At 37.9% G+C, this 27,143-nt stretch overlaps 2 protein-coding genes across 3 annotated transcripts in view; both read right to left on the bottom strand.

Annotated features, from left to right (window-relative positions):
* Positions 1 to 12,646, bottom strand: part of LOC135078308 (uncharacterized) — a 32,615-nt gene extending 19,969 nt beyond the window's left edge. The window contains exon 1 of the mRNA XM_063972907.1: positions 12,525 to 12,646. Coding sequence (XP_063828977.1) covers positions 12,525 to 12,541 — 17 coding nt within the window. The 5' untranslated portion in view covers positions 12,542 to 12,646. The remainder of the gene's footprint in view (positions 1 to 12,524) is intronic.
* Positions 12,647 to 13,414: 768 nt separating this feature from the next.
* On the bottom strand, positions 13,415 to 26,718 carry LOC135077833 (uncharacterized). 2 transcript variants are annotated; one of them, XM_063972368.1, is made up of 6 exons: positions 26,483 to 26,718; positions 25,646 to 25,843; positions 25,328 to 25,381; positions 25,080 to 25,217; positions 14,210 to 14,364; positions 13,415 to 13,713 (listed from the first exon to the last, which is right to left on the bottom strand). In XM_063972368.1, exons 2-6 carry the CDS (start codon positions 25,826 to 25,828, stop codon positions 13,611 to 13,613), a joined length of 633 nt encoding a protein of 210 aa, XP_063828438.1. In that variant the 5' UTR covers positions 25,829 to 25,843; positions 26,483 to 26,718; the 3' UTR covers positions 13,415 to 13,610. The 2 variants fall into 2 exon arrangements, with proteins under 2 accessions (XP_063828438.1, XP_063828439.1); XM_063972369.1 differs by lacking the exon at positions 25,328 to 25,381.
* Positions 26,719 to 27,143: the final 425 nt, after the last annotated feature.

The raw sequence follows: 27,143 nt of genomic DNA, 5'->3' as shown, positions 1-27,143 counted from the left end.
TATGGGTTCACAAAAGGGAAAAGTACGACCGATGCAGGGGTTGCTCTTATCAAACACATTTTCGATGCTTGGCAGGAGAAAAAAGATGCTATTGGTGTATTTTGTGACTTATCGAAGGCGTTTGACTGTGTTGATCATCAAACTCTGTTATTTAAGCTAGAACATTATGGCGTATCAGGCAAGGCCTTAAGCCTATTGCACTCTTACCTCTCAGACAGATTACAAAAAGTAAATATTCACGGAACTAACTCTTCGGGCGCCCCCCTAAAAATGGGAGTGCCCCAAGGCTCAATACTGGGACCATTGCTCTTTCTGATTTATATAAATGATCTACCTTTTTATTCAAAGGACCTTTGTGAGATAGTATTATTTGCTGATGACACTTCTTTAATTTTTAAAACTGACATGCGTCAGGAAATATTTGACGACGTGAATAATGCTCTTTCCAAAGTATTAGACTGGTTTACAACTAATAATTTGCTATTAAACGCAAAAAAAACTAAATGTTTAAAATTCACTATGCCTAATGTCAAACAAGTTAATACTAATATTACAGTAAATAATGAACGCATTGAACTGATAAACTCTACTGTCTTTCTAGGTATTACCCTAGACTGTAAATTACAATGGGGCCCCCATATTGCTGCCTTGGCGGGAAGACTTAGTTCAGCTGCCTTTGCGGTGAGAAAGATCAGAAACTTGACTGATGTTGAAACAGCAAGGCTTGTATATTTTAGTTATTTTTATAGTATTATGTCTTATGGTCTTTTACTGTGGGGCTCAGCAGCAGACATAGAATCAATTTTCATTTTACAGAAAAGAGCTGTTCGGGCAATATACGGTCTTAAACCACGTGACTCGCTTAGAGAAGTTTTTAAAGAAATCAATATATTGACTGTGGCTTCGCAATACATATTTGATAACATTATGTATGTCCGTAAACATATACATTTATTTACTAAAAAAAGTGACGTCCACTCATTTAACACGAGACATAAGAATAAACTTGCTGTTCCATCATTTAGGTTGCATAAGATAGGTAATTCATTCTTGGGGAAATGTATTACCATATTTAACAAAATACCACACAACCTTGTCGAATTGCCAATAAACAAATTTAAGATACATATAAAAAATACCCTTATGTCCAAAGGGTACTACAAGGTTCGAGACTATATTGATGACAAGGATGCGTGGTCAGTTCAGTCTGCACATATTTGATGTACTTAAATTTGACTATTCTTACCGTTAGATAATTCCTGGCAATAAGTGGTGACTGAGTTTGTTCCGGCGTTTCTTCTCAGCACTTGCCATATGTTTGTCTCGAAGCGCTGGTAGGGCCCAAAAGATAAGGAGACATGTAAAGTGCCCCATAAGGGCTACCTTTTCTTTTTTTATTATTTTCTATTGACGTTCATAAGTGCCACTTGTGGTCTAAACTGAATAAATATTTTTGATTTTGATTTTGATTTTTGATTTTACTAACACCATGGAAACTGCGTCAAATATGCGAGCTAAGGAAAACATTTTTTCGACGGGAACTAACTAACTTAGCTTTGCTCTTGGTCTGCAACCAGCACAAAGATTCCACTCCCAACCTTATAGTTACTTTAAGAACAATCAAAACACCGCTTTTGACAAATAATAGTCTCCACACAAATCGAATATGGTTCGTGATACATTCTAATGATGACCCTGGACGACTGGAGTCAACTGAAGCTACGGGCGTCGTGACGATCGAATTGCACATTATTGTTCTAGCCTAATGCGGCTTCTGTCGGCAACCGTGGTGAGACATGCAGGGTAGCAAGAACAAACAGGCCATTGCAAGCTAAATCGCATAAGAAGGTAAAAAACTTCATTCTCTTAGAAGCTTTTTTTAATTTTAATTAATTTTATTCTTCTTTTTGAAGTTGTTTCAATAAAAATATATTCTATAGAAATAGTTTAACATTGATTAGCATTGATAAAATCCAAACGAAATATAAATGTATTAAAGCTTTTTTTTACAAAAACAAACAGATATTATTATTGTGATTGTACGTGTTTGCTGTATACTCATAAATTAATTTTCATATTAAACGATAGACTGAAATTTAATGTGAAATACACCTACATCTTAAAATCTTATCATATAAAAATACTCCTTTGTTTATTTTTCAGTAAGTACGGCGTGCATGAAAATAAGATGGCAGGCTGTTCTATTCTAGCTGCGGGCAGGTCAAAAGACACGGCGGGGTAATGACAGGCCAAGGGATTGCTCTGGGATCGATATCTATATCATTCTGCGGTCTTCGGCCATAAAATTGTTGGTTCACGCAATCGGTGGTCAGTATGATGTAATTTTTACAATCGTCTCATTTAATAATGTTATTGAATAGGTTCACAGAACTCATAGCCCGAACGGCCATACATTTACCTACCAACCATATTATTTCTTTGAAATTACTTAAGCAATTTCTATGGAGAATAGTAATTTATTTTACTCGTGCCATTAAGAGATCAATTTGAAACGACCGGTCGGATTTCTCTTTTAGCGTTATTTCTAACTGGCTATTTAGATTTGGACAACAAATAATTCGTTTCTGCAAATAAAGCATTACTATGCGCCATTACTTTGTCTATTTATAGAAAAGAACAGTTTAAAAGATAGTCTAGGCAACTAGCTGATTATATTATCAACTATCAAAGAGTAATCGGTGCATGAGAATCATCGGTACTTATGGCAGCAAGTTTTTAACTAAAATTGGTAAAATTCTGCCTAAAGTAGGTAGTTAAAATTGGTATCGCGTCTCACAGCGTCGATTCTTATAATTTCCGGAATCCAATTTCCACGTCATCAAATAATTCAAAACACCAAGTCAGTGAACCGACGAGGTCGCCAGTCAACCGCTACTTTTGTAGTTAGAAACGAAAAATAAAATATCACTATAAAAGATTCTCTACTGTCTTAAACTACTCTACCGAGATTATGAACGTGGTTCTTTAAGGATAAAAGTTAAAAACTCCTACCTATTACAGTAGGTAACATATACTCGTAAGTAGGGTATTAAAATATTTTCTAAAGACCTCTACTAGCTTTTATTGTATACTTGTTAATTAGCTCTACATTATCTTTTTTCAATTAACAATGTCGATAACTACGAAAAGTTAATTACACCTGCATATTATAAATGTGATTAATCGATTAGAAGAACAAAAAGAATAATTATTTAGGTAAGGATTACAATTAACATATTTATTAAAGTAGTTGTTATTAATTAAGCAAGAAAGTGTATGCAACAGCATTTATGGCGTGACTACGAATGGAGAAACAAATTCTTCGTAGCAGACCACACATGCTGTGACAAAATATCGCGATAACGACGCGGCGGTGCGTTGCTTAACTACAGTTGCTATAAAATACCATAAACTAATTAATTTATTATCTAGCATACTTTAAGTTTACTACGAGTACCTAACATACGAAAAATAACCGTTTCGATATAATTTTCCCATGATAATATGGGTTACGCGTGGACTATGTAATAATAAGTTATTTTTTATATTCAGATTAATCACAATACAGATTCTGATTCGATTATAGAGTAACCCCCATGTTCATTGAAACCACTTTTACGGGAGATTCAAAAAGTGTTGTGTATTTACTTTTACCCTTTTCGTTAAACCGTGATCTATGGGTTCTTTTGAGTTTTATCAATTTATCATCTACCTAGCTCGGGATTGAATCAACTTGTAAACGTCGTTTTGTAATGCAGGACTTAGCGCTCCTGCACACGACGCCGCCGCCGCGCCGCCGCCGCGCCGCCCCCGCGCCTTTACACTGTTCATACGCGCCGAGTACCGCCACCGCGCCATCAAAGCATAATTTCGCCAGCGCTGCAGCGGCGCGGCGGCGGCGCGGTGGCGGCGTCATGTGCAGGAGCGCTTAATGTCCTCCAGTGGCATAAGTCTCAACGCAGCATTCGCATCCAACAATAACTCGGCTTCGTGATTGAGAGGGCAATTAATCGATATCGAGTGGTCGTTAACTGGATAATCGATTCGTGATCGATATAACTGCACCGTTACTCGTGCATCCATTGGGACATGCCGTAACTTGCAATTTCCTATTGAAATCGCGTATTCTTGCCGTTAAGACTGTCAATAAATCGAATCATTCGATAAATCTGTTTACTTTTTGCGACAACAGAACATGAATAAGCTGAAGAGCGAGAGTTCTAAAGCAATTTAGTGGTCAATTTGTTATATTCGGCACAAGTTCGGTTTTCGCATGCCAACTTTCTATTGACAAATGCATATTATCAAATCACACAGAACGGGCCCGCCGTGGAAGTAATTGTGCCTTAAAAGTAGGCAACTGTTAGTTTTTAAATGACAACTGTGGAATACCATCGATTTTCACGCTCTCACTCATCTATTGCTAGATTAGGTACTCGATTCATTTGTTAGTTCTGATTGGAGTAATTGGTCGAGAGTTTCGCTTTTATAAAATTAAATACAAGTAAACTATAAGGAATCCATGCTATATTCTATTAATATAATAAATTAATTCTGTCTATCTGCTATGTTTTAAGATTTGAACCTCTAATCGATTTTGTTTTGATGTATGTTGGTAGAAATGAGAGTTAGCTAGGATTACCCTTTGTCGCAAAATGAATCTTAATGGGCTTGAAACAATATTAAAAATGTTTAGTAACGTAAAACTACGTACTGTAAATTATAATTTTGTGTCGTTTCATGACTGTAATTACTACATTTTAACACGTAGCGTACTGAAGCGTTTATGTCTTTTGTGCGAACAGTTACTCATTCGTACGTAGTCACTAAACTACGAGTGCTGTTTATAGGTACTACGTACTTAACTGCAAAGTTGGGAGTTCAATCATGTTCTCTTTGAACCCCGTTTACGAATATTAGGTAGGTAAATCCTAAGTATATGGTTCTCTTTTCTGTATGTTAAATAGTTCTTCATATTATTCGACTTAAGTTTTTTGTCAATTCCAATCACCATTTTACCGTATTTTCTTCCTTAAAGGCAACTTTATCGACTGTCGTTGGTTTCTCGATTCTTATAAATACAAGTGCGTAGTAACGTAGCATATGGAATTAAAGCAAACGCGATGAATCCGGCCCCATAACAGACACGAGGCTTAATCTGCAAACTGTTTTAACAATTACATAAAATCCAATTTGTGTTAAATCCGTGGATCATTAAACAAAACCGTAACGGTTAAAACAGAACTATTGTTAGGAGCACACGGGAATCTTGGCAGTTGGCACTGCATTACGGGACCCTAGGGTTGCCAGGTGTCCGGCTAAAGCCGGCTTTTTGTCCGGCCAAATATTGGCTTGTCCGGATTTTATGTGACTGCCGCGCGCCAGACGAAAGTCAAGCTATAGAATAATATCAAGTGCACGTATCAGGATGTTGAGCAACCGATGATGATAGTATGACACTCTGACATTAATTGCACCCCCCCCCCCCCCCCCGTGTCCGGGTTTTAGGTTAAAATGTCCGGCCGAATGAAGCACAGAGTCCGGCTTTTGTGTTTTTGGAGCTGGCAACCCTACCTACGCCGGGCGTGACCGACACGACGCGCGGTGTCTCATCTTTACTGGCCCTGCCTTGCGGCGCCTCCAGCCTCGTTGGAAAAAGAACAGAGAGAAAACCTGCCATGCCACCAACGGTGTTCGTTTGTAAGAAAATTGTTTTTAAAAATGTGTCAGAATTTTGATAAAAGGACAACAGTACCTCTAGTAGGAAAAACTTTCGAGTTCGTTTCGTTGCGTATTCAAAGTGTCATTGAAAAATTTTGTATGAAAAATTAAACAGCGCCCCCTATATTATAGCCGCCCTAGGGGGCGCTGTTTAATTTTTCATACAAAATTTTTCGATGACACTTTGAATACGCAACGAAACGAACTCGAAAGTTTTTCCTACTAGAGGTACAGGAGGGCTAGAGTTACGCGTATCGTGACTTATAGTATTAATTAGTCCATGGTGATAATGATTGATAATTAAAGCTTGTATTCTACACGCCTGCTTAAAAAACTCTTGTATCTGCAAAATATTTATTAGTAGGCATCGAGGTTAAAATATAAAAGTTTAAATCAATAAAGTTAATATTCCTTCGGGAGGAATATTAACTTTATGGTTAAATCACACACGACATTTGAAAAAAGTAATTTTGATGACTTATAGGTAAAACTTTTTCATGACATCGTCACACTAGTACCACAGATAATATAATACTAGTACCTATTCAACAGTCGTTATTTCCTTAGTTAGAATTGGATATGAACCCTTGATCTTTAGCTTAACAGGCGACTGCTCCAACCACTTAATTAAGGAGGAATAAAGATTTTTCATTTTCATGTATAACTCTATCGTTTTCAAGTGTATTTCATGCAGTGTGCCAGGGTCCCATCAGTAACCTGGGTAGCCTGAAAGAGATCTTTTTTTAAGTTTTATAGCATGTTTGTGATTATAACTGTTGTCTGTCTGCCAGCCCTATATGCCGATGTGGAGAGGTTCCTATCCCTCATATCGTGTCGGAACCGCCGCGGCCTCGCCACATTTCCTCGCGCGGCTCATTACCGCTTCCTCCGCCATCTTGGTCAAGGCCGTTAATTACTATATTCACTTTTATATTTTGGTGCAATTACCAGAACACTCGCGTCGTTGCTAATTGCTTAATTAGTTGTAATAAAAACAAATTGTTTGCTTGCATTCTTTAGCTAGGGTCATTAGTAGTAGTAGATTTGAAATGATATGTTATCGAGTGACAAGCATGTATTATGTTGTAGTCTTCTATTAAATAAAATATGTACTTTTCATTATGCAAACTCGTAAAATATGAAATTCATTGATAGCTAGATATTGATAGATTGCAAGGAAAAAAATCAAAAACAACTATAGTTCTGTTGAAACCATGATTGAGTCTTAATCGGGAGGATGCCAGTTAACTACATGTTTTATTTAAACTTGAAATTCATTGTTGTTTACAAATTATTACTTCCATGATGAACAACTGTAGAAAATGACTCTATTATGTTTTGTTATGCCTATGTTAATGCCAATGTGTAAGTTAAGTTAATGTCAAAGAACGGGGATTCCCGTTTGCCATCAGGCGATTAAACTAAGCAAAAAGTTCGAGAAGAGTTGTAAATAAAATACTTTAAACCGTCTTTGCATTGTAGGTATTTGCATACATTTAGACTCCCTGCAGGCTGCAGACTTTTAGTTTGCGGATAATTTGGTCGGCTTCTAATGTGTACGAGTAATCGGCCGCAAATCAGTGTATTGTGCTTACTGCCATAAATGTTCATACTGTTTAACGGCCCGACCCAACTATCAGCCAACTAAAAATTAGTGGTCTCCGCCTAGGCTTAGACTTCCCGCAGGCTGCAGACTTTTAGTTGGCCGATAGTTACGAGTAATCGGCCGCAAATCGACAGCCTAACCAAACTATAGGCCAACCTAAAGTCTGTAGGTAGTTTGCGGGCTAATATTGAGACTGGCAACGAAAGTAAGGATCCAAGTCAAACGTGTGGGTAAAGGTGAATCCGCGAGGTGTGAGTGGGCGAGCCGCGGAACGCACCGTTACCGCGCGACACGCCTCGCGAGCCATCGCGTTCGCGGCTCGCGCGATAAACTGTCGCCTGCCGCGCTAATCGCTCGCGTGACGTCACACTAGGTTTTTAGGTCTCGAAATCAAAACAAAAAGATGACAGTGAAAAGAAAATCACTTAACTCCAACGCAAAGCTGCAGAGCAATTTAAAAATATTTTTATGCACCATATTTTACTTCTGATACGAAAAGTAAGTAAAACAATGTCATAATAGTACAATATCTTTGATGATGTAGTGTGACCATACCTAAATTATACCTATGATACATATAATTTCATATCTAATCGGCTTATTTAGTTTAACAACAAAACACCGCGTCTCATACGAAACATTTAAGATAGAAAATCAGAACTTGGACGAGTTTACAAGACTTACATTTACAATTTATAAATAATACAGTATTAATTAATTAATAACCTACTACTTTGTGAGAAGAGACAAGCATAAGTTAAAGCTCGTGTGAAATGGATCGCGGCGACTAATGTAGCGCGACTACGACGCGCTACGAACTTCGTAGATCGAACCGAACCGTATCAGTTACTACAAGTAGATTGATTTATTTTTTGTTTTACATTTTGTAGCATCCAAAATAACACCTAAAGGTGATATTTATATTATGTGTGATGCTATACAGATTTTTACGTCCCTTCATGGTATTGCGTAATATTTTTTATTAATAATTTGAATAGCCGTAACCTTCAATTTATGATCTTGATGGTGACTATTCACACCGTCGATAGGATTGTAATGCCGAACCTCAAAACGTAGTATGGCCAGAAACCTTTAGATAAAAATACAATGAAGCTATTAGCGTGCAATTTTAAGGAGTTATTAAACAAAGAAGATGAAAACAATGCAGCTATAAATTGATGGATTGCGGAAAACGAAGGAATCCGTGAAAAATATAAATGTGCGCCGCACGCGACTACACACCCAATGAAATATCTTATCGACGGCGTTTACGCCTTTGAGGCATATGTCCTAATATCTCGCATATTGTATAAGCACAGATTTCTGGAATATAAAGCAGTTTGTCACCTGTCATCCGATGTTTGTCACCTGGCATCCGCTTCGCAATGGAGGGAAGTCGAACCTTAACTTCTAACTCCTCCTATGTTTTTCTGATTAATTTCGTTGCGGGTCCAATGACAGTTTAACTTTCCCCTGGGACAATATTGAACTTCACTGGTTGGGTTTTATATTGGCGGTCAAACTGTAGATCCTGGCTACACAGGAGTTGCAGCGGTGGGAGCGAGTGGGAATAGTCCCGTATAGTCACAAGCTTTTGGGCACGACTTCGTCTGCGTAGTCTAAAACAGCCTTAATAATGAATCTACATAATAATGTTAAACATCGTGTTAAATGTCAAAACGTACATAAAAATTCTTATGTATAAGTTAGTTAACCTGTATTCCCGTTGTCCCCATTGAAGTAATATTACATACTAGCGTAGTACATAAGTAATAACTCAGTGGTTGTCCCCATGATGGGATCAATAATAATTTATTCATCCTCACCATAATCCTCACAATCTTTTACGTACCTATCTAGTTTTACGTCCCTGGCTGGTACCTTTTCTTGGTTCTTTTACTGTCTTGTAAAATAATGTTGTGATCACTGATCCTAATGTCTTTTTCAGTTTTGCTTTTATTAATTTTTACTTTGTCGTTATACATAATTGCCAATGACTATCGGTGCCAACTTTCTTTGCTTTATTTCATCTTTAAAGAATAAGAATACTTTATTCAGATATAAAGAATACAGTACATATCATTATCCTTTAGAAGCTATGCTGAAGAGGCGCCCGCCCAGCATATTCGCGACATAACACAAATGTCATGTCGAGAAGCTGGTTTTCAGCGAGCTTTACAGCCCCTTACGAAAAAAAACATTTGTTTGTAATGTAGACCTACCCGAAACCAATCGCAATTTCAGGATCTCTCAGACCAGAGCGCGGTAGACCACCTATCAAGGTCGAGATGGCTGTATGGTTTTTTCGAGCTAGCGGATGGCCGATGGACGTAGTTATGCTACAACGTTCCAACCCACACGCAAGTCGAACTGAGAAAATCGCGTTTTTGTAAATTTGTGGTACGCTTTTTTTTGGTAGCAAGTAGAACTGGGTAGTATGTATCACTTCAACTAAATAAATAAACGTTATTTTATTACATACTTGTCATTAAAATTTACTAATATTTCTCATACAAATTTTGAAAAAAATGTACTTGGAACGTTTTTGCAAAAAGGCTTTTTGTATGAAATTAGTTTTTACCTTATTTTGCAAAAACGTTCCAAGTACATTTTTTTCAAAATTTGTATGAGAAATATTAGTAAATTTTAATGACAAGTATGTAATAAAATAACGTTTATTTATTTAGTTGAAGTGATACATACTACTCAGTTCTACTCGCTACCAAAAAAAAAACATACTACTTTTTTTCCCGCTAACTAGTGGTACGCTTTTTCCCGCTAACTTCCGTTACCGTGGGAATTTTGCAATATCCTGTTGTAACTAAGCTTTAAGTTTACTAAGGTACTTGCATGCCAAATTTCAAGCGTCTAACTTAAGCGGTTTAGATTTTTCATACAAAAGGATTTTCCCGCTAATTCCCGTTCCCGTGGGTATTTCGGGAATTCCTTTCTTAGTGCACCTCTACGGTACCTAAGCTACGTCCCTTCCAAATTTCAAGAGCCTACGTTTAGCCGTTTAGGCTGTGCGTTGATATGTCAGTCAGTCAGTCAGTTTCTCCTTTTACATAATTATTTAGATTTACAATGGCATACTTTTAAAGTAGCAGAATTTCTTTTGGCAAAATTTCATTTTGAATAATATCGATTAGCATAACGTTTAATTAGTAGCACGATTATTTGGTACCATTCCACTTGGCATACTATGCAGATGGCAGAATTTAGTTTGAAATATTTAAAATATTCTGCATAATATCGATGCATAATGATCTCTCTCTGATGTTTTGCTGTGCCCTTGCAGGGCGTCACATGTATACCTACCTCTATTTTGCAACAACATATAAATTGTAATGTGACATGCAATAAACGTTTTGAATTTGAATTTGATTAGAATAACTTTTATTTAGTACCACGATTATTTGGTACCATTCCACTTGGCATACTATGCAGATGGCAGAATTTCTGCAATATTGAAAATATTCTGCTTAGTATTGATTGCATGACGTTTATTTAGTATATCCTGTCCAGGAATGTTGCGGAAAACTAATTGTACTAAGTGTACTGTAACTGAAAACATCATTGATAGAAAGAAAGATACATTTATTACAATGGACATCACACAAATACAGGCAATTACATAGACTCATGACAGTCTGTGGCACATAATAATGAAAGAAGAAAAAATAAATAAAAACAAGAGTAAACTGAGCAGTGCCACCCATTCACCAACAAGATGCCAACTGCAATGGGACCCCACTTTAATAAGTTTAATATATGCAGAAAGAAATTTTGCCAAAAGAAATTCTGCTATTTTAAAAGTATGCCATTGTAAATTCGGACATAAACATTCTATCAAACGATAATTAATATTTATTATCTATAATTATACATATAAATATTTTTAATTTTTAAAATAATATTGTTTCATTGTTATCTTATTTTTTCTAAAATATTGTTAAACTTATATTTTAGAAAAAAAAAATTATTTATATTAACTACCAAAATAATTTAAATATTATAACAATTTTCACACATTGGAACGTTTTTACAATTTAAGTTAAAAGCCACTTTCAAACAAAAAGCCTTTTTAAAAACGTTCCAAGTACATTGGAACATTATTTTTATTTTATTCAGTCCAAAACGAATTAAAAGCATACGATCCAAATGGAATGTCACTTTTTAACATTTAAAATTAGATATTTGTAAAACGTTCCAAAATGATTGGATCATTATTTTCATTGTATTCAGTCCAAAACGAATTAAAACATAACGTTCCAAATGGAATGTAACATTTTAAGATTTTATTTAGATCTTTTGGATCGTTTTATCATTTGGACCGCTTAATTATTTCATTAATTATTGTCGTAAGAGAGTCAGTGTCTTCAGCACTAGATAGGGCCACCCAAAATACCTAGCTTGGGCTCAAAAACTCAATTTTGACCACCTTGTGGGTTGGAACGTTGTAGCATAACTACGTCCGATTGATGGTATTCGGAGGCGAATCAGCGATGGTCTTTAGTCCACTCAAGCGTAGCGGGGTCACAGAACTAGTACAAATATAATTTTGTTGCGCGCCGAATCACGGACTATTTAATTAATTGTTCAACTGTACAATATTCCTGTTTCGAGAAAATCGGCCTTGAACAATTTTTGGGTTTTAAATAATTTGATATATTGCTATGAGTTAAAAGATCACATGATTGCTTATTTCGTTTTATTTACCTAAATCTGAAGCTAAGGTGGATGCTCCTTGGAAAATCACCCCGTCTAACCCACTATCAATCTGATCCTTAATGTATGACACTAGTATTATATTATCTGTGGTATGACTAATAATTATATTATAAACGAACTTATCACAAGCTATCATTCATGAAAAGCTCTTAAGCACGACGCTAAATCATAATGTAGATCCACTTGCTATAAATCTTTTTAATTAGAATAAGTTCAACCCTGAATTAAATGAAAGTTAATACAGGAGCTGATTGTTAAAATTTAAGTTGATATATATTTATAACTACATACTTAGTCTGAATTCTGGATTAAAGATGAAAATTAAAAGATTTCGAAAGCTGTTCTAATTGCTTTGCTCCTCAAAGAAAACTCACTGAAAAAAAAAGACGATAAAAGCTCGTCACATAAAACTAATCCTTCGAAAATGAATTCTAAGAAAATATCTGTGAAAATATTGTTTACTCACCTAACTTTATTCACCATTTTGCGTGTTTAGCACTATTCACTGTCATACACCTTGCACTGAACCGTCAAACTTTGAATTTGGATCGCGGCGCGAGAGCGGTGGCGCGGCGTCGTGCGCGTGCGCTGCGCGGTGGTTGCGGAGTGGTCGCAGCAGCGGTCTTAGCCTCCTCTTGGCGATAGTCATTCCGCTGTCGTGGTTTGTACAGTCGGTACCAAAACTTGGCTCTTCTTTGTTTTGATGTTTTAACTATTAACATACTACTGCCATAAAACACAGTCGACATGTACCCATAGGGTAGTTGAAAATGTTGTATTTCTTCATCTACTTAACACCTTTTTAGGGCAACTTATACACATCCTAAGCCAGGAAGGGGAATCCCTATCTGGTGGTGTTCCGAAGTGGTCTTCGAGACACCTTATTAAGGGCTTATCTTCTTATCTTACCTTTTACATTAATACAGCATATCTTTTTCAATTGCTCCACCAATATCGACACTAATAAATAAATTAAATTACTTGTTATTTGCATTTCGTTGAATCCCATTTCACATCCTTATGTAATATTTTCAACTCTATCCAGGAAAAGTAGGTATTTAAAGAACATTAACCAAAATGTCAATTTGCATAAAAAAGTACACTAATCGTATTGAATTTTTTCCGGTTTAAAAACAGTTTTACTTCGAAACTACTTTCGTGAACAGATCTTTAACGCAAACTGTACCGAACGCGCACAAAAGCGCGAGGGGCTTTAATCGCTTCTAAATCATTTGGGGAAACAATTGTCCAGGTGCGAACTGCCCGTTCCGCCAAATCAGCTCCGGACCGGACTAATGACTTACTTCGGAAGCAATTAAATGACTAATGAAAAACCTTTATGTAAAAGAAAAAACATTTCTATTTATAGACTTTTATTGTTTTCATCCTTTGGGTACCTAATCACCAATTCCTTCTTGACAGATTCAGTGACTCTTACAACCACAATACTTTTTGCGCGATAATTGCCTTAACTTTAATTAATTACATTAACACATTTTTAAAGGCGTCTCGCATTTTTTACATTAAGATTCACCACAATATTTTACAATCTTCAAAATAGATAAATGCCGATTAACTTTTCCATCCGAATTAGAAGGTTAAACCCTATTATCAATGACGTTATGGTCACCACACCTATCGTTATCTTCATGGGACTGTAAAAGAAAGAAAATTTTCACTAAGTATGGTTTTAAGTCTACAGGCCAACATGGCGCAATTAATGGAGCTTATTATTTGGATTTAGGTTCAAAGCTTATCGAATTGAAAGTACATATTAAATATTTTCTTGATGGATTGAAAGTATTGATCAATGACTTTAAGCATCTTTCAAAACTGTACTGGCTTTATTATTCTTTACCGCCATCTCCAGCTGTCAAATATACTTTGAGTACAACTGTTTATCGTAGCTGTACGTAAGTTACAATAATACTCTGAAAATTACCATGAATGCGTATTCTAGACCTAGGGAATATTATTTTAAAGAAATAGATATTAGCCTTGGCGCGGACCACTGACTTTTAGTTGGCCGATAGTTGATACCAAATCGATGTAATGTGCGCACTTTCATACAGTCCATACTTATTAACAACCCGACCCAACTATCGGCCAACTAAAAGTCGATGGTCTGCACCTAGGATCAGTGAAACTTACCCATCAGCGTTGTGGAAGTACAGCGCACTCCTCAACGTGTAGTAGATGAGCTGCATGTAGCAGTATATGACGTAGTAGAGGGCCAGCGCCGTGGCCGTCACCGTCAGCTGGACCAGGTGCACCAGGTCTGCTACAATCTGCCACGACTTGTTTCCCTGGGGATACCATCAGGTCATCAGGACAGTTGGTCTCTACTGTAAGAAAACCACCCTAATTTAGCTAAGGAGAAAATGGAGGATTTGGCCTTTTTTTTTACCCAGGAAAATGGCCTATCCATACCTACCGCCGGGGGACGGCAGGTTATGTGGGGCTCGAACCCACTAAAAACCTGGGGTGTTCCCTCTGCCGCATAGTGGTCGGCGCCTTGGGTACTAGAAACGACCAAGGCGCCTTCCGCGGACGTCCCGCCCTACACGGCAAAACCCAACACACCCCCACTTAATGGGCCTACACTCTCCACGCTTACCAGGCGACTGGGGGATGCCTAATTGTTTTCTAACCTGATTGCTTGGGAATGCCTGATGTTTAAAAAAATAATTAATCCCCAAGCAGAGTCGAAGAGAACCAAATCCCATTCTCTTGCTCCTGCAGTGGAGACTAAAGGACCTGATGATGATGATAATGTTGATGAAATTGTTTCAACGACGCGATCTCAGTAATCATTCAACCCGTTTCTAATGATAAGGTATTTTTACAGCATATAGTTTTCTATGATAGATACAGATAATTCAATGGAAAACCTTTCCTAAAATAAATATTCTGAAATAATTGTAGTTAATTTTCAGAATGTATACGAAATATTTCTAAATAGTTTTCAGAATGCAAGTTCCTAAAAACATCATACATAGTAAGTAAATATAACAACGCTTCCTTATTGCACATTACAGCATTGCTCAGGATGTGCCAGTCGAACAAATATTTGGATTAACAAAACACATTTAAACTGTACTTGGTCTTAACCTAGAGATCGTAATCACAACTTAATTAAACATTAACATGGGCATTATGCGTCGGAAACCTCAGTTAACAAGGTTCGGTATTATGTAAATGATCCGTTTGTAAAAAGCCTTCAGTCTGCTTCTCCATCCGACGAAAGCTTATCGATAGGTATCTTCTGTTTACATAAATAATTAAAGCCTTGCCAACTTAATTACAGTGATTAAGGTAAACGGCTACTAGTTCGTGATAGTACGTAAGTTCGTAAGTTTTTTTTCTAGCTCAAATAATAAGCAAATGGAATGTTATTTATAAAAATTCTTTATAACTACAAAAACTCTATTATTTGAGCTATCTAAAAAACCAAGTACCAACATTGTGGCGCCAAAAATGAGAGCAATATGAAGCTTCAAACTCTCAGAGAGCCAAAAACAGCCGTGCGGCGTGCAAATGTTGCTCTCACCGTAAGGTTAGCGCTCCAACATCTTAAGCTTATAGAAAGGCGAAGGAACGTCCATTTGCATAAAACTTGTAATAGTGGTTTCATGTGTTCCTTGACAATTGATTTGGCTTAGAAAAAAGTTATATGAAAACGTAGAACTCCTTTAAAATTGCGATTAACTGACTCACGAAATAGCGTACATATTATTTTTCGGGTGTCCCCTGTTTCGTGATACTACCGAATCAAGGATATTATTGATAATATTTTGATGCTTGGTTTTTTAATAATTATTTATGATAATTGAAATGTAAGTTATGAAACAAATAATACATTTATTTAAGTTTCTCATGATCTAAATTCGGTATATGTTTTGTTCACTAGAATTTATATGACACGAGTTTGAAGTTCACATATATGACCAATTTTAAGATAAATTAGCATAAGTACTACCAGCGTAATTTTGGTTTTAATTCGATTTGTTTTATTTATCTTGGTTTATTTGTATGTTATATGGGATAGATAATAGTTAATTGACACAATTTGACAATAATCCATGAATTTTACTTGGGGAATTTGGAATAATCAGTATCACGAAACAAGGAACCGTATTATTGTTACTTTTTCCCAAGTTCGTGATATATAAATGTATAGTGTTAGGTACTTGTATGACACATAACATCAAAGAAATCGACATATTTTTTAGTTTTTAATACTTACCTACCTAAGTAATTAATTAAATAATTAATTTTTATTATGACTCATTCGCGTATATGGGGTTATTTTCAGGGGGGGGGGGGCTACCCTCACTTGAAGCAGTTCCAAGGGTGGGATTAGGGGTGTTTAACCCTCCCGTAGTGAGAGGGTGGAATTCCCTCACCCTGAGCACTCCTAGCCGTTATCACTCACTCCTACACTGACTAGGGGTACTACTAACTAGTGAATCAAACACCGTCTTGAGGTCAACTGAATTCAACTTTATTCTTTCCTCGGTTATATATAAAGGGCGGTCAAAAAATCTGGACACCGCGCGCTAATATTTTGCCTTTATCTAAGAGGTGCCATCTATCGGCCAAACTACGTGAACTACCTGTCATCTAGCGCGCGGTGACATCTATCGGTAAACCTTAAACCGACGTCAACATAATCGCCCACCAAGGACAAAATATGCAATTTGTCCTTCCTTTACTAACAAAACAAACAACGTATCTACCCGATAACTGCTAACTTAAAAATCAAACTATTCAACTACCTTAGAGTATTTGTCTTATACCTATTTACACATCAGTCTCTATTGGAAGCAGACACAACTTAGATATTTTGGCGCTTAATTGTCCCATTTTTTGTTTTAAGCGTTATTACCCTAACTAAATTGTCCTGTCCCGGATGGACAGCATAAACTTTACCATATAGCCAGCGGCAGGGAGGTAATTCGTCCTCCTTCACCAACACGACATCGCCCACCTGTGGCTGAGGCTGCTGTGATGACCACCTGTACCGATTATAGAACTTTGTTGAGTACCACGAGACCATTCTTTCCAAAAATCTTGCAGCGTTTTCTGAGTATACTGCCACCGCCTTAAAGAATCTTCACTGCGGTCCCAGGTAAGTCCAACTATCTTCATTGTTTCATCTGACTTAATCTTCAATCCCTCTTGAACATCTTTCATCCCTGTTTCTCTTTTCATCTCTTCTATTAATTCATCACAGTTACTCGTCCATTTCATTAACTCGAATCCTCCTTTTTCTAGCAATTCATTCATTTCTTTAAATATTTGGAATCCTTCTTCTTTAGTTTGACATCCCGTCAATAGGTCATCCATGTAAAAATCTCTTAATACTCTCTCCGCTGCCATAGGATAACTCCCACCCTCATCAATAGCCACTTGTTGCAATGTCTTGACAGCCAAATATGGCGCAGATGCAGTTCCAAACGTCACTCGTAGCATTCTATAGTGCTTTATCTCAGTTTCAGGGTCATCTCTCCAGAGTACCCGTTGGTAATCCACATCTGATTCCGAGATCTTCACTTGCCGATACATTTTGGCGATGTCAGACGTGAGACAGATTGGGTACGTACGCCATCGCATCACCAAGTGCCGTAGGTCCGACTGTAAGGTAGGTCCCACTAGAAGGTTATCATTTAGAGACATATTATTCTTACCCTTACAGGAGGCATCGTACACTACCCGTACCTTCGTCGTTTCCCTGTCTTCTCGTATGACTGCGTGATGGGGTAAGTATATCGCCACTGGATTGTCAACTTGATCATCAGGTACAAGTTCCATGTGATTCAGATCTATGTATTCTTGCATCACTTCAGCGTACTTCTCTCTCAAGGCTTCATTCTTCATGAATTTCCGTTCCAACGAAAGAAATCTCCTTTCAGATATCTCCCTGGAGTTGTCTACACAAGGAGGATCATTCTTCAAGGGAAGTCGAACTACATATCTCCCTTCCTCGTCTCTTGAAGTTGTCTTTGTGAATATCTCCTCACATTTTTTTTCTTCCTCTGTAAACCTTTTCTCTCTTTTTATTTCAGGTTCCGCTTCCAGTTCCCAGAACTTCTTAAGGAGATCATTTTCATCGATCAGTGAATGCATTACTACCATACTCTTTGGCTGCTGCTGTGAATCCATAACCGTGCCCGAAATGATCCAGCCTAAAGCTGTAGATTGTGCAATCACTCCACCCTGGATACCCTTCCTTAATCCTTCTTGCAGAATCTGCCCATACACATCTGCACCTAATAAAATATCCACTTTGTTGGGCGTGTGGTACTCAGGGTCAGCCAAGGTAAGTCCCGTTAAATCCAAACCTTCCAGGTCACCAACCTTTTTCGCTGGAAGAAAAGCTGTGATCTTTCTTAACACGTACGCCTTGACCTTGAACTTGATTTCAGGATTGACCCGTGACTGCAAGTTGATGTTAACCGTCGAGTTGATGATGACCTTTTTATCTCCTCCCAGACCAGATACAACGTTTTTCGTCTTTGTCTTCTTTAAACCCAAACCTTGTATCGTCGCTTCGGTCACAAATGACGCCTGCGATCCTTGATCGAGCAAAGCGCGTACCGTTCTCCGTGTTCCGTTATTAGCTTCAATATTTACCACAGCTGTAGCTAATAGTACCTGTTTTCCCGTTTTATCCGCCGAAAAACACGAAGTAATAATTCCTTCTGCACCTCCTGCTTCTTCAGTAAGCGTACAACTGACTACTGCCGAAGACCCTTGCTCCTTATCCTCACTGGCTTCTGAAATAAATTTCCCATTAGAATGAAGCAGTGAGTGGTGCTTCCTTTTGCAGATCTGACACCTTGTTTTGATACGACAATACTTAGCTGGGTGACTTCTACCTAAGCAATTGAAACAAATATTATTGTCCTGCACGAAATCTCTACGTCTGTCAACTGTTTCTTTCGCAAAACCCGGGCAAAATGCAAGTGTGTGTGCTTCCTTACATAAAACACAACTATGGTTATTTACATGGAGGGCTTTCAACTTATTTGAATTTTGAGTCACGTTTTTCCTAGGTGTGTTGGATCCAGAAACCAAAAATTCGATTGCGCGGTATCTCTTTGTCAAAAACTCCTGAAACATTGAATATGTTGGTAGCTGATCCGCCGAGCTATGACTATTCACGTAAAACTCCCAACTACGTTTGGTTTCTGTGTCCAATTTCTGACTCAAAATATGTACAACAATCACGTCCCAGCTCCCCACGTTGACACCAATGTTCAGTAAAGTGGACATACAATCATTCGTGGTGTCAATCAGTTCTTTCAGTATGGGTGCGGACTCATTAACCATGGTTTTCTGATTGAAAAATCTAATCAACGTTTGTTGGCATATGTACTTCTTATTATTGTATCGCTCCTCCAGTAATTCCCAACATCTGTCATAGTTACATTCTGCGATCGAAATGTGCTTCACAAGCTGTTCCGCTTCGCCTTTGAGATAACTTTTTAAGTAATGGAACTTTTGAACCTTTGTTAAGTTATCATTATGATGCACCAATGAACTAAACAAATCAAAAAATGTTGGCCATTCCGAATATTTGCCAGTAAATAATGGTATTACAATTTTGGGCAAATTAAGATGACTCGGTTTCGAAACAACTTGAGAAGCACCATCTTGGGAACAGCAGGGATTCAAATGCGAAGTAAATTTCAGTAAACTGGTTTTTAACTCACATTTATACCAGGTATACATTTCTTCCATTTTATCATATAAATCATCTTTCACATAAGAGGAATCAGTCAATTCATCAGACCCTGCATTACGCATTAATTCCCGGTGGCCTGATGCGAAGTCTACCCATAACTGTTCAACCAACTCTATTATATTTTCTATGTATTCCTTTGAAATTTGATTTGCTGATATTTTATTGAAATTTACTTTATTTTTCTCAAGACGTTTATAAATGTCATACTGAAAGCGCATTACGTTTTCTATTTCAGTTTTGAATTCCCTGCGTTTCGCCATTTTACGAAATTTAAAAAACAATAAGCAATAAACAAAATAAATCTAAATTTAAAAATAAAGTCTTTAAAAAAGTAAATCGCTTGTCAAAATAAATTCGAAACGCACTGACACTTGACACTTGACACACACTGACAATTAAAATTTTACTTACAGTGACAACTTCACACGAATTATGCCGAATCGCTACGTAGAGATGACGAACCTCCTTCTCCCTCTGGCAGGAGGGCTGCTCTGAGGGCGTTCCTCCGTCCTCTGGTCACCAAACCTGACGCGCCGACTTGTTGCGCTGTCTGAGGTCCTCCCGACCTCTGATGTGACCGGCGTCCTCCTCCAGCTGCAGCCTCTGTGGTAGGGCTGCAGAACTCCCCTCTGTCCTCCCACGTTACTGGATCCTGACGCGCGCCGAGCAGCAAGCCAAGCGCCGTCTGAGGTCCTCTTCTGGGCCTCTGAGTTGAACGTGGGGTACTCCCGTTGCAGCCTCTGAGGGCTGCCCGAGGACCCTCCTCCGTCCTCCGATGGCACCGATCCTGACGTACGCTGGCTACGCTCAGCGCCGTCTGAAGTCCTCCTGCGGACCTCTGGGGTGCCCCACAGCAGCAGTTCACTGCTCGTGGAGGAGGAGTCCACTCCTTTGGACGCTAGTACTTCCTCACTAGCATCCGGCTCGAAGGACCATGTTTAACCCTCCCGTAGTGAGAGGGTGGAATTCCCTCACCCTGAGCACTCCTAGCCGTTATCACTCACTCCTACACTGACTAGGGGTACTACTAACTAGTGAATCAAACACCGTCTTGAGGTCAACTGAATTCAACTTTATTCTTTCCTCGGTTATATATAAAGGGCGGTCAAAAAATCTGGACACCGCGCGCTAATATTTTGCCTTTATCTAAGAGGTGCCATCTATCGGCCAAACTACGTGAACTACCTGTCATCTAGCGCGCGGTGACATCTATCGGTAAACCTTAAACCGACGTCAACAAGGGGGAAGGGGGTTAGTCCCCCCCTCCACATTTCTAATGACTTGTATAAATATTTTCACATATCGTTAGAAATTAAAAATCAAAATTTTATGGGTACGAAGGGGTGGGGGGGGGGGGGGGGTTAAGGCCGCTCCACATTTCTGATGGTTATACAGGGTGTTAGGTAAATGGGTATATGAGCCGACACTAGCCCATGTTAACATGGGCATATAAATGGTATGGTGAAGTCAGAAATTTGATATTATCATTTTATTTTTTTTAATTTTCATACAAAATGTTTTTTATAAAATCCGATTTGTATGAAAATTAAAATAATTAAAATTAAGATATCAATTTTCTGACTTCACCATACCATTTATATGACCATGTTAACATGGGCTAGTGTCGGCTCATATACCCATTTACCTAACACCCTGTATAAATATTTTCACATATTGTTAGAATTAACAAATCAAAATTTTATACGAAGGTGCGGTGCGTACCTAGCTAAACAGACTCACATTATTTCTCATGAATATTTTTTCAGGTAAGTAATATCGTCAATTTCACATAATTCTTTTAATCTAAATTTATATTATCGTTTTTAAATTTATTAAACCCATAATCATTATTAAAATATCCTAACTCGATGCATAAAACCTTATCCCGAAATAGGGGACATGAGTTCACGAACTTGGAAACAGAGCAAAATTTTATCACGAAACAGGATCCAAACAAGAGGTCCGCAGAACAATTAATATTAAAAAAAGTTCAAACAATATAACTATAATTTATGTATTAAGTTACTGTCAAAAGACCGAAGTTTAGCATACAAAAGCTTTCATACTGATATCATGCTTGGTTATTTTTAAATAAATTGTTAAAGTCGTAAGAGCCTTAATATACCGAAGTAGGGGGCACTTACCTTATGTTTAGTTCGATCCAGTATGTACTGGTATATCATTTTCATTTTACACACAATACATTAGTTTGACTGACTGACAGTGGCTATCCATTGATGCTTCAACAATAGAAACTAGGATATTCCCGACTAACTGTCTTGATGGTGTTACTTAGGCTGGGTTGCACCATCTTACTTTGACTGTCTTTAACAAACGTCAAAAATCTATCAAATCCCATACAAAAACATCGGTTAACGTCAAAGTTACGGTCAAAGTTAGGTGGTGTAACTCAGCCTAAATGTTTCTTGATAATTTTCACAAAGTATTAGTCTACCTAGAGTTATGTCGCACAAAACAAATTCCATATATGATGTTAATATCTGAGTACAACATTGTTAACGAGAAACAAAGAGTGAATCTTTATTTTACGTTGTTACAACGATGACCTCTAGATATGATCGCGATGTGCAAGCCAAATTGTTTGGGCGTAATAGGGCTCCAAAGAGATTGCGCGTCTTATGTACCGAACATTTTATCCATTGTTATACATACTTCTCATAATATGAAACCATAAAATGGATACAAATGTAGGTATCAAAGTACTACCTTTATTTTTTGGGATTCCTTACTATCGCTGCATACACCTGCTGGGCCTATAATACGAGTACAACTCGCGTGTCTCTACCAAAGGTGAGTTCAAGGTACGGACACACTTTTTTGTGTGTCTGCCTTCATTACACTAAAATGGGTAATGTCCTTTTATAAAGCACTAACACTGTCACCCAACTTCAATATTTTCCCATCGGAATTAGATTTTTTGGCATCGGCAAGCATAGGTAGAACACTTATACAGTATCAATCAAAGATTTTCTTCAGTACTTATAACGCCGCTTGCCGCCTACCTGGCAAATTGGTACAGGCTAAATTGTCTATTCACTGCTCGCCGCTGGTTCTCGGTCCAGGGTGGAGGTCACGCAAACCACGTTTAGCCGAGAGCCAAATCGCCAATTAGGTTGCGGTCTGGGGACCTACTTTATGCATCTTTCGCTGCACTAAACACTGAAACGTGCCCTATTCTTCCACCCAGTTCTTAACTGCAAGACCACAAATCTGCAATTGTTTCGTAGATTTGTGGTTGCTTTTAATTGTAAAGATTCTGATCGAGCTCATTTGCTTTGAGAAAAAGTGTACTATTTTGCGGAACGCGAGGTGGCAACGCCGCCTTGAACTCCACTTTTATTGCATCTTCAGCTTCATATCTAGGATCAAGTGAAACATAATTTCAGAAAATATAGCGCAGTTTTATACCTTCACGACTAAGCAGACAATAGAAAATTAGATCCCGCCGCTAACAGCTCCGCGATCGTCGCCTATTTACGGCATTTTAAGGGCCATTAAAGAACGTTACACAACATGTGTTACACAATCCAAGATTACGCAAGCAAGTCCTAAGTTTAGATCGATATCCCCTGGGAACCGCGGTGGGCGCGCAGCACGATGCGACTCTACGATCGTATCGGCTTCACGAACAGGCGAACTAGCGACTATTGCACCTACGTTGCTAACGAAGAGACGGAACTTTATCACTATGCTTGATATGACAAAATATCGTAATATCTACACGACATAGTCAAAAGATAACAGCATTTAAAAACAATACTTATGAGGCGGTTGAGGCCTGAAATCTACAAAGTCGAAGCGACTTTAATAAATACCTGAAAAAGTTTCAGCAAGCATTTTTCATTGTGATTTATCAGTATACATGAAAAACAAACTGACCACTTATGTCGGCCGTTTGGTGTAGTGGTTCGAAACGGACTACTATTCCGGAGGTAGCGGGTTCGATTCCCGCACAGTACAAACATTTGTGTGCATGAACATATTTGTTTGTATTGGACTGGGTGTTTTCTATGTATAATAAGTATGTATTTACAAAAAAAAAAGTATTTAAGTATGTTTATATCCGTTGTCTAGTACCCATAGTACAAGCTTTGCTTAGTTTGGGACTAGAAGCGCAGTGTAAAATGTCCAAGGATATTTATTTATTATTATTATTTTTACTTGTAGGTAGAGTCATACATAACGTCGTTATTAGCGATCAAGCTGTATCCTGGTTATACAGAAGTCGCAACGATGGGAACGAGAGCTGGGAACAATTCCATTTAAAGAATCATAGCCTTTATATTTTTGCTGTAATAAATAAACTGAAGTGCATATTCCATTGCGTCCTTTCCGGTAGACATTAATCAACGTCGTCTCCCAATAACTAAACGGAGATAATAAATTACTAATACATCTCGAACCGTGCATCAATATTTCGCGAAATCCGCCAGTGCTGTACCTGTACAGGCGTTAACAGATAAGGGACCGAAGCCGGTAACAAGAGGAAAGCAAGACATTCCTTAGTAACGACAAGTGATGTATCGCGCGAGCACGACCGATGGCCGATAGTGACCACTGCTATGGTTGCCAATCGATTTGTAGCAATAAAATACAACACCTGTGTAGCCTCAAAATATAGTTTTACTAGGCTAACTAGGTCATCTTTATCTTGTACTATCATGTCGATAGTAGTCGATACCAATAAAAGCTCTATTCGAATAAAAGCAGGCTACTTGGATGAAAAAAATATATTATTAGGAATTATTACGAACTTTCTTACTTTTAAGACAGAAGACAAAAATATTTCTTAAACTGAAAAGGAGAGTCTTAATTTTCACATATGTAATCTTTCAAGATTAAGGGACCACTTGGTCCCTTAATCTTAGTGTACTTACACTATAAATTAAAATAACAGAACTTTTTGACAACCCTGCCCAGGAAACAACCCCAACTCCGTCGGTTAACTAAGCGTTTTGGCGATCGCACCAAGGAGTACCAATTAGGTGATCGATCACTGCTGCACTGTTTAACTGAGAAAGACATGAACTTTATCTAAACACACTATTATCCTTACTCCGATTCTTTCGACAAAATACCAGAATAATATTCAAGTAACGAATTGGAGTCCGTGCAACAAGTAAAACAACCTGAGCGTCGTTAAGGTAGGTAATCGTTTTTCACTTAAGTTTTTAAAAGTTCCTGCTTAGGCTAAAAATTGTTATAGTAGGTATGAAATGAAAAATTTATAAGTTCGTAAAATTCCCATACCAGTTTAGACTCGGCGTATGATCCAACTTCGGGTAGTTTTGACTGGTTTGTCTCCTGCGCGCCCTGCGTAGGCGCAGGAAGCAGTGGTTGGTTCTTCGATGATTCTGAGCAATATGCCGATATGCAGGTGGTCTCAAACTGTAATATATTATTTGATATTGAAATGAACAGATAAACTTAAATAAATTAATTAAGGATAAACTTTCAACTATATGTTGAATTGAGTGATTTCCCGTGAAAGAACTCACCCTTTTTTTGCCCCCAAGTCCGAAATTGTTAATGCATCTCTTAGAAATATTTTCCTGGGACAAAAAGTTGATTTAATAAGGGAATTTTATCATGTATTAGTTAACAGCACAAATAACAATTTCAATCCTTTAAAGATTAATAAGTTTTCAATTAAATGTACAAATTAAAGATTTGTTAGTTGAGTTGGTAAAATAGTGACGTCATCGCGTTTTACCAGCTCATAGAAACATCAACTGGTGGTGTTAACTACCCTTCTACATAAAGCCTCAATGCTTAGCCATGACAACCGTATTACAAAGGAATAAACATCAAATTACAACTGAAGGCGAGGGCGGCGGCGCCGCTGGGAAGGACTTGAGGATCTTCTTCAGCTTCTCACTGGTGCGGATGCAGCCGCACTGCCGCCGCCATTTGTCGGACTCCTGCACCTGCTGTGGTTTGGGCGCGTCAGACTTGCGGACGACGCGCGCGTGCAGGCTGCAAAGGTGCTCTGGTTCCATACGAGGTTAGACAATCTAGGAAAACATACTTTAAGTGCCAAGGCCATTCAGCTACAAATAACTCTACTTACCTACTTCCTTCAGAAAAATTGAAAATTTCTTCTATTGTGGGCAATAACAAGCCTGGTTTCAATCATTGTGAGAAGCCATGGACCGACGATCTGGTAAAGGTCGCGGGAAGAGCTTGGATGCGGGCAGCGCAGGACCGTTCATTGTGGAAAACCTTGGGGGAGGCCTTTGTCCAGCAGTGGACGTCATTTGGCTGAGACGGACGGAGAAGCCATGAACGTCTTCATATAGGCATGAGACGTGAGTAGAGATGGGGCTAGCTACACCAAAAGCTCCTTTGTTCCCACTTGTTCTACTAATAAGCATTTCTACGCTATCTAGAACTAGCGAAACTTATTTTTCTCATTAGTCCTACGATTTTATGTGAAGAGGGATAGTTCGACTCTACTCTAGTCCACGAATTGTTTTTATTAATTATGAGACTTGTGTAGGTATATGTAGGTAATATTTACTATTGAGGAGGACAGGTTACCTACCTATGTGAAAATCTATGTAATCGTTGCAATTGCAGTGCTCTAATAAGTAAGTATATCAGTAAAACGTTTTCTGTGATGGGTATAATAGTTATGTGTTTAGGTAACTTACATAATTTGCCTGATTTATCATTCATAAATCTAGTGTTATTGCTCCAACATGTTCAGGTGACCGTGACGATATTAAATTCAAGTACAATTAGAACACCAATTGCTTGATTCTAATTGCGACAATTATTACATAAAAGTTTACGGTTCAAATTGTTTTATAGGGCTATTTTATACTGATTACGTTTGATTTTGAAAATTACACAAAACAAACAATTACTAACAAACTGACACACTTGAGTGACACCATAAGCCAGATTGACATTAATGTTTTTAATTAAGGTTCCATAAAATAAGCCATGCATAAAAGTTGTAAGAGGTGTTCTTACACTACTTCCTTGGGACAATCCAAGTGGCAAACTCTATCTTCAATAGAAGGGACTCCCACCAAAACCTCTTGAGAGAATATAGGTACTGTTTTCGTTCAGTAACGTGTGACAACAATAGACCGCTTAGGAATAGCAAGCTTTCTGCTGGTTATGAAAAGATCTTACTTTTGCAATAAATACATACAGATCATTGATAAACAGCGGCAAAAAGGCTCGACAGTCGACACCATCTAAAAACTACCGAGATATACTTACGCACTATGCCAGTTTTATGCTGTTCTTCGCTTGTTTTTGTTTTAGATTTTGAAAATCTATTTTCTACCATTTTAACAATCA

Source organism: Ostrinia nubilalis, chromosome 14 (genome assembly GCF_963855985.1).
Source record: "Ostrinia nubilalis chromosome 14, ilOstNubi1.1, whole genome shotgun sequence".
Lineage (NCBI taxonomy): Eukaryota > Metazoa > Arthropoda > Insecta > Lepidoptera > Crambidae > Ostrinia > Ostrinia nubilalis.
The sequence above is the reverse complement of the archived record's forward strand: the minus strand, read 5'-3'. Positions and strand labels throughout refer to the sequence as shown.

Bases quoted from the DNA above. Each gene is read 5' to 3' on its own strand.
- LOC135077833 (XM_063972368.1), bottom strand. From the start codon at position 25,828: ATGGAACCAGAGCACCTTTGCAGCCTGCACGCGCGCGTCGTCCGCAAG. The intron at 14,365-25,079 runs GTATGGGAATTT...TGGTATCCCCAG, and splicing joins CATACGCCGAGTCTAAACTG to GGAAACAAGTCGTGGCAGAT. The intron at 13,714-14,209 runs GTAAGTTTCACT...TTTCTTTTACAG, and splicing joins TACTTCCACAACGCTGATGG to TCCCATGAAGATAACGATAG.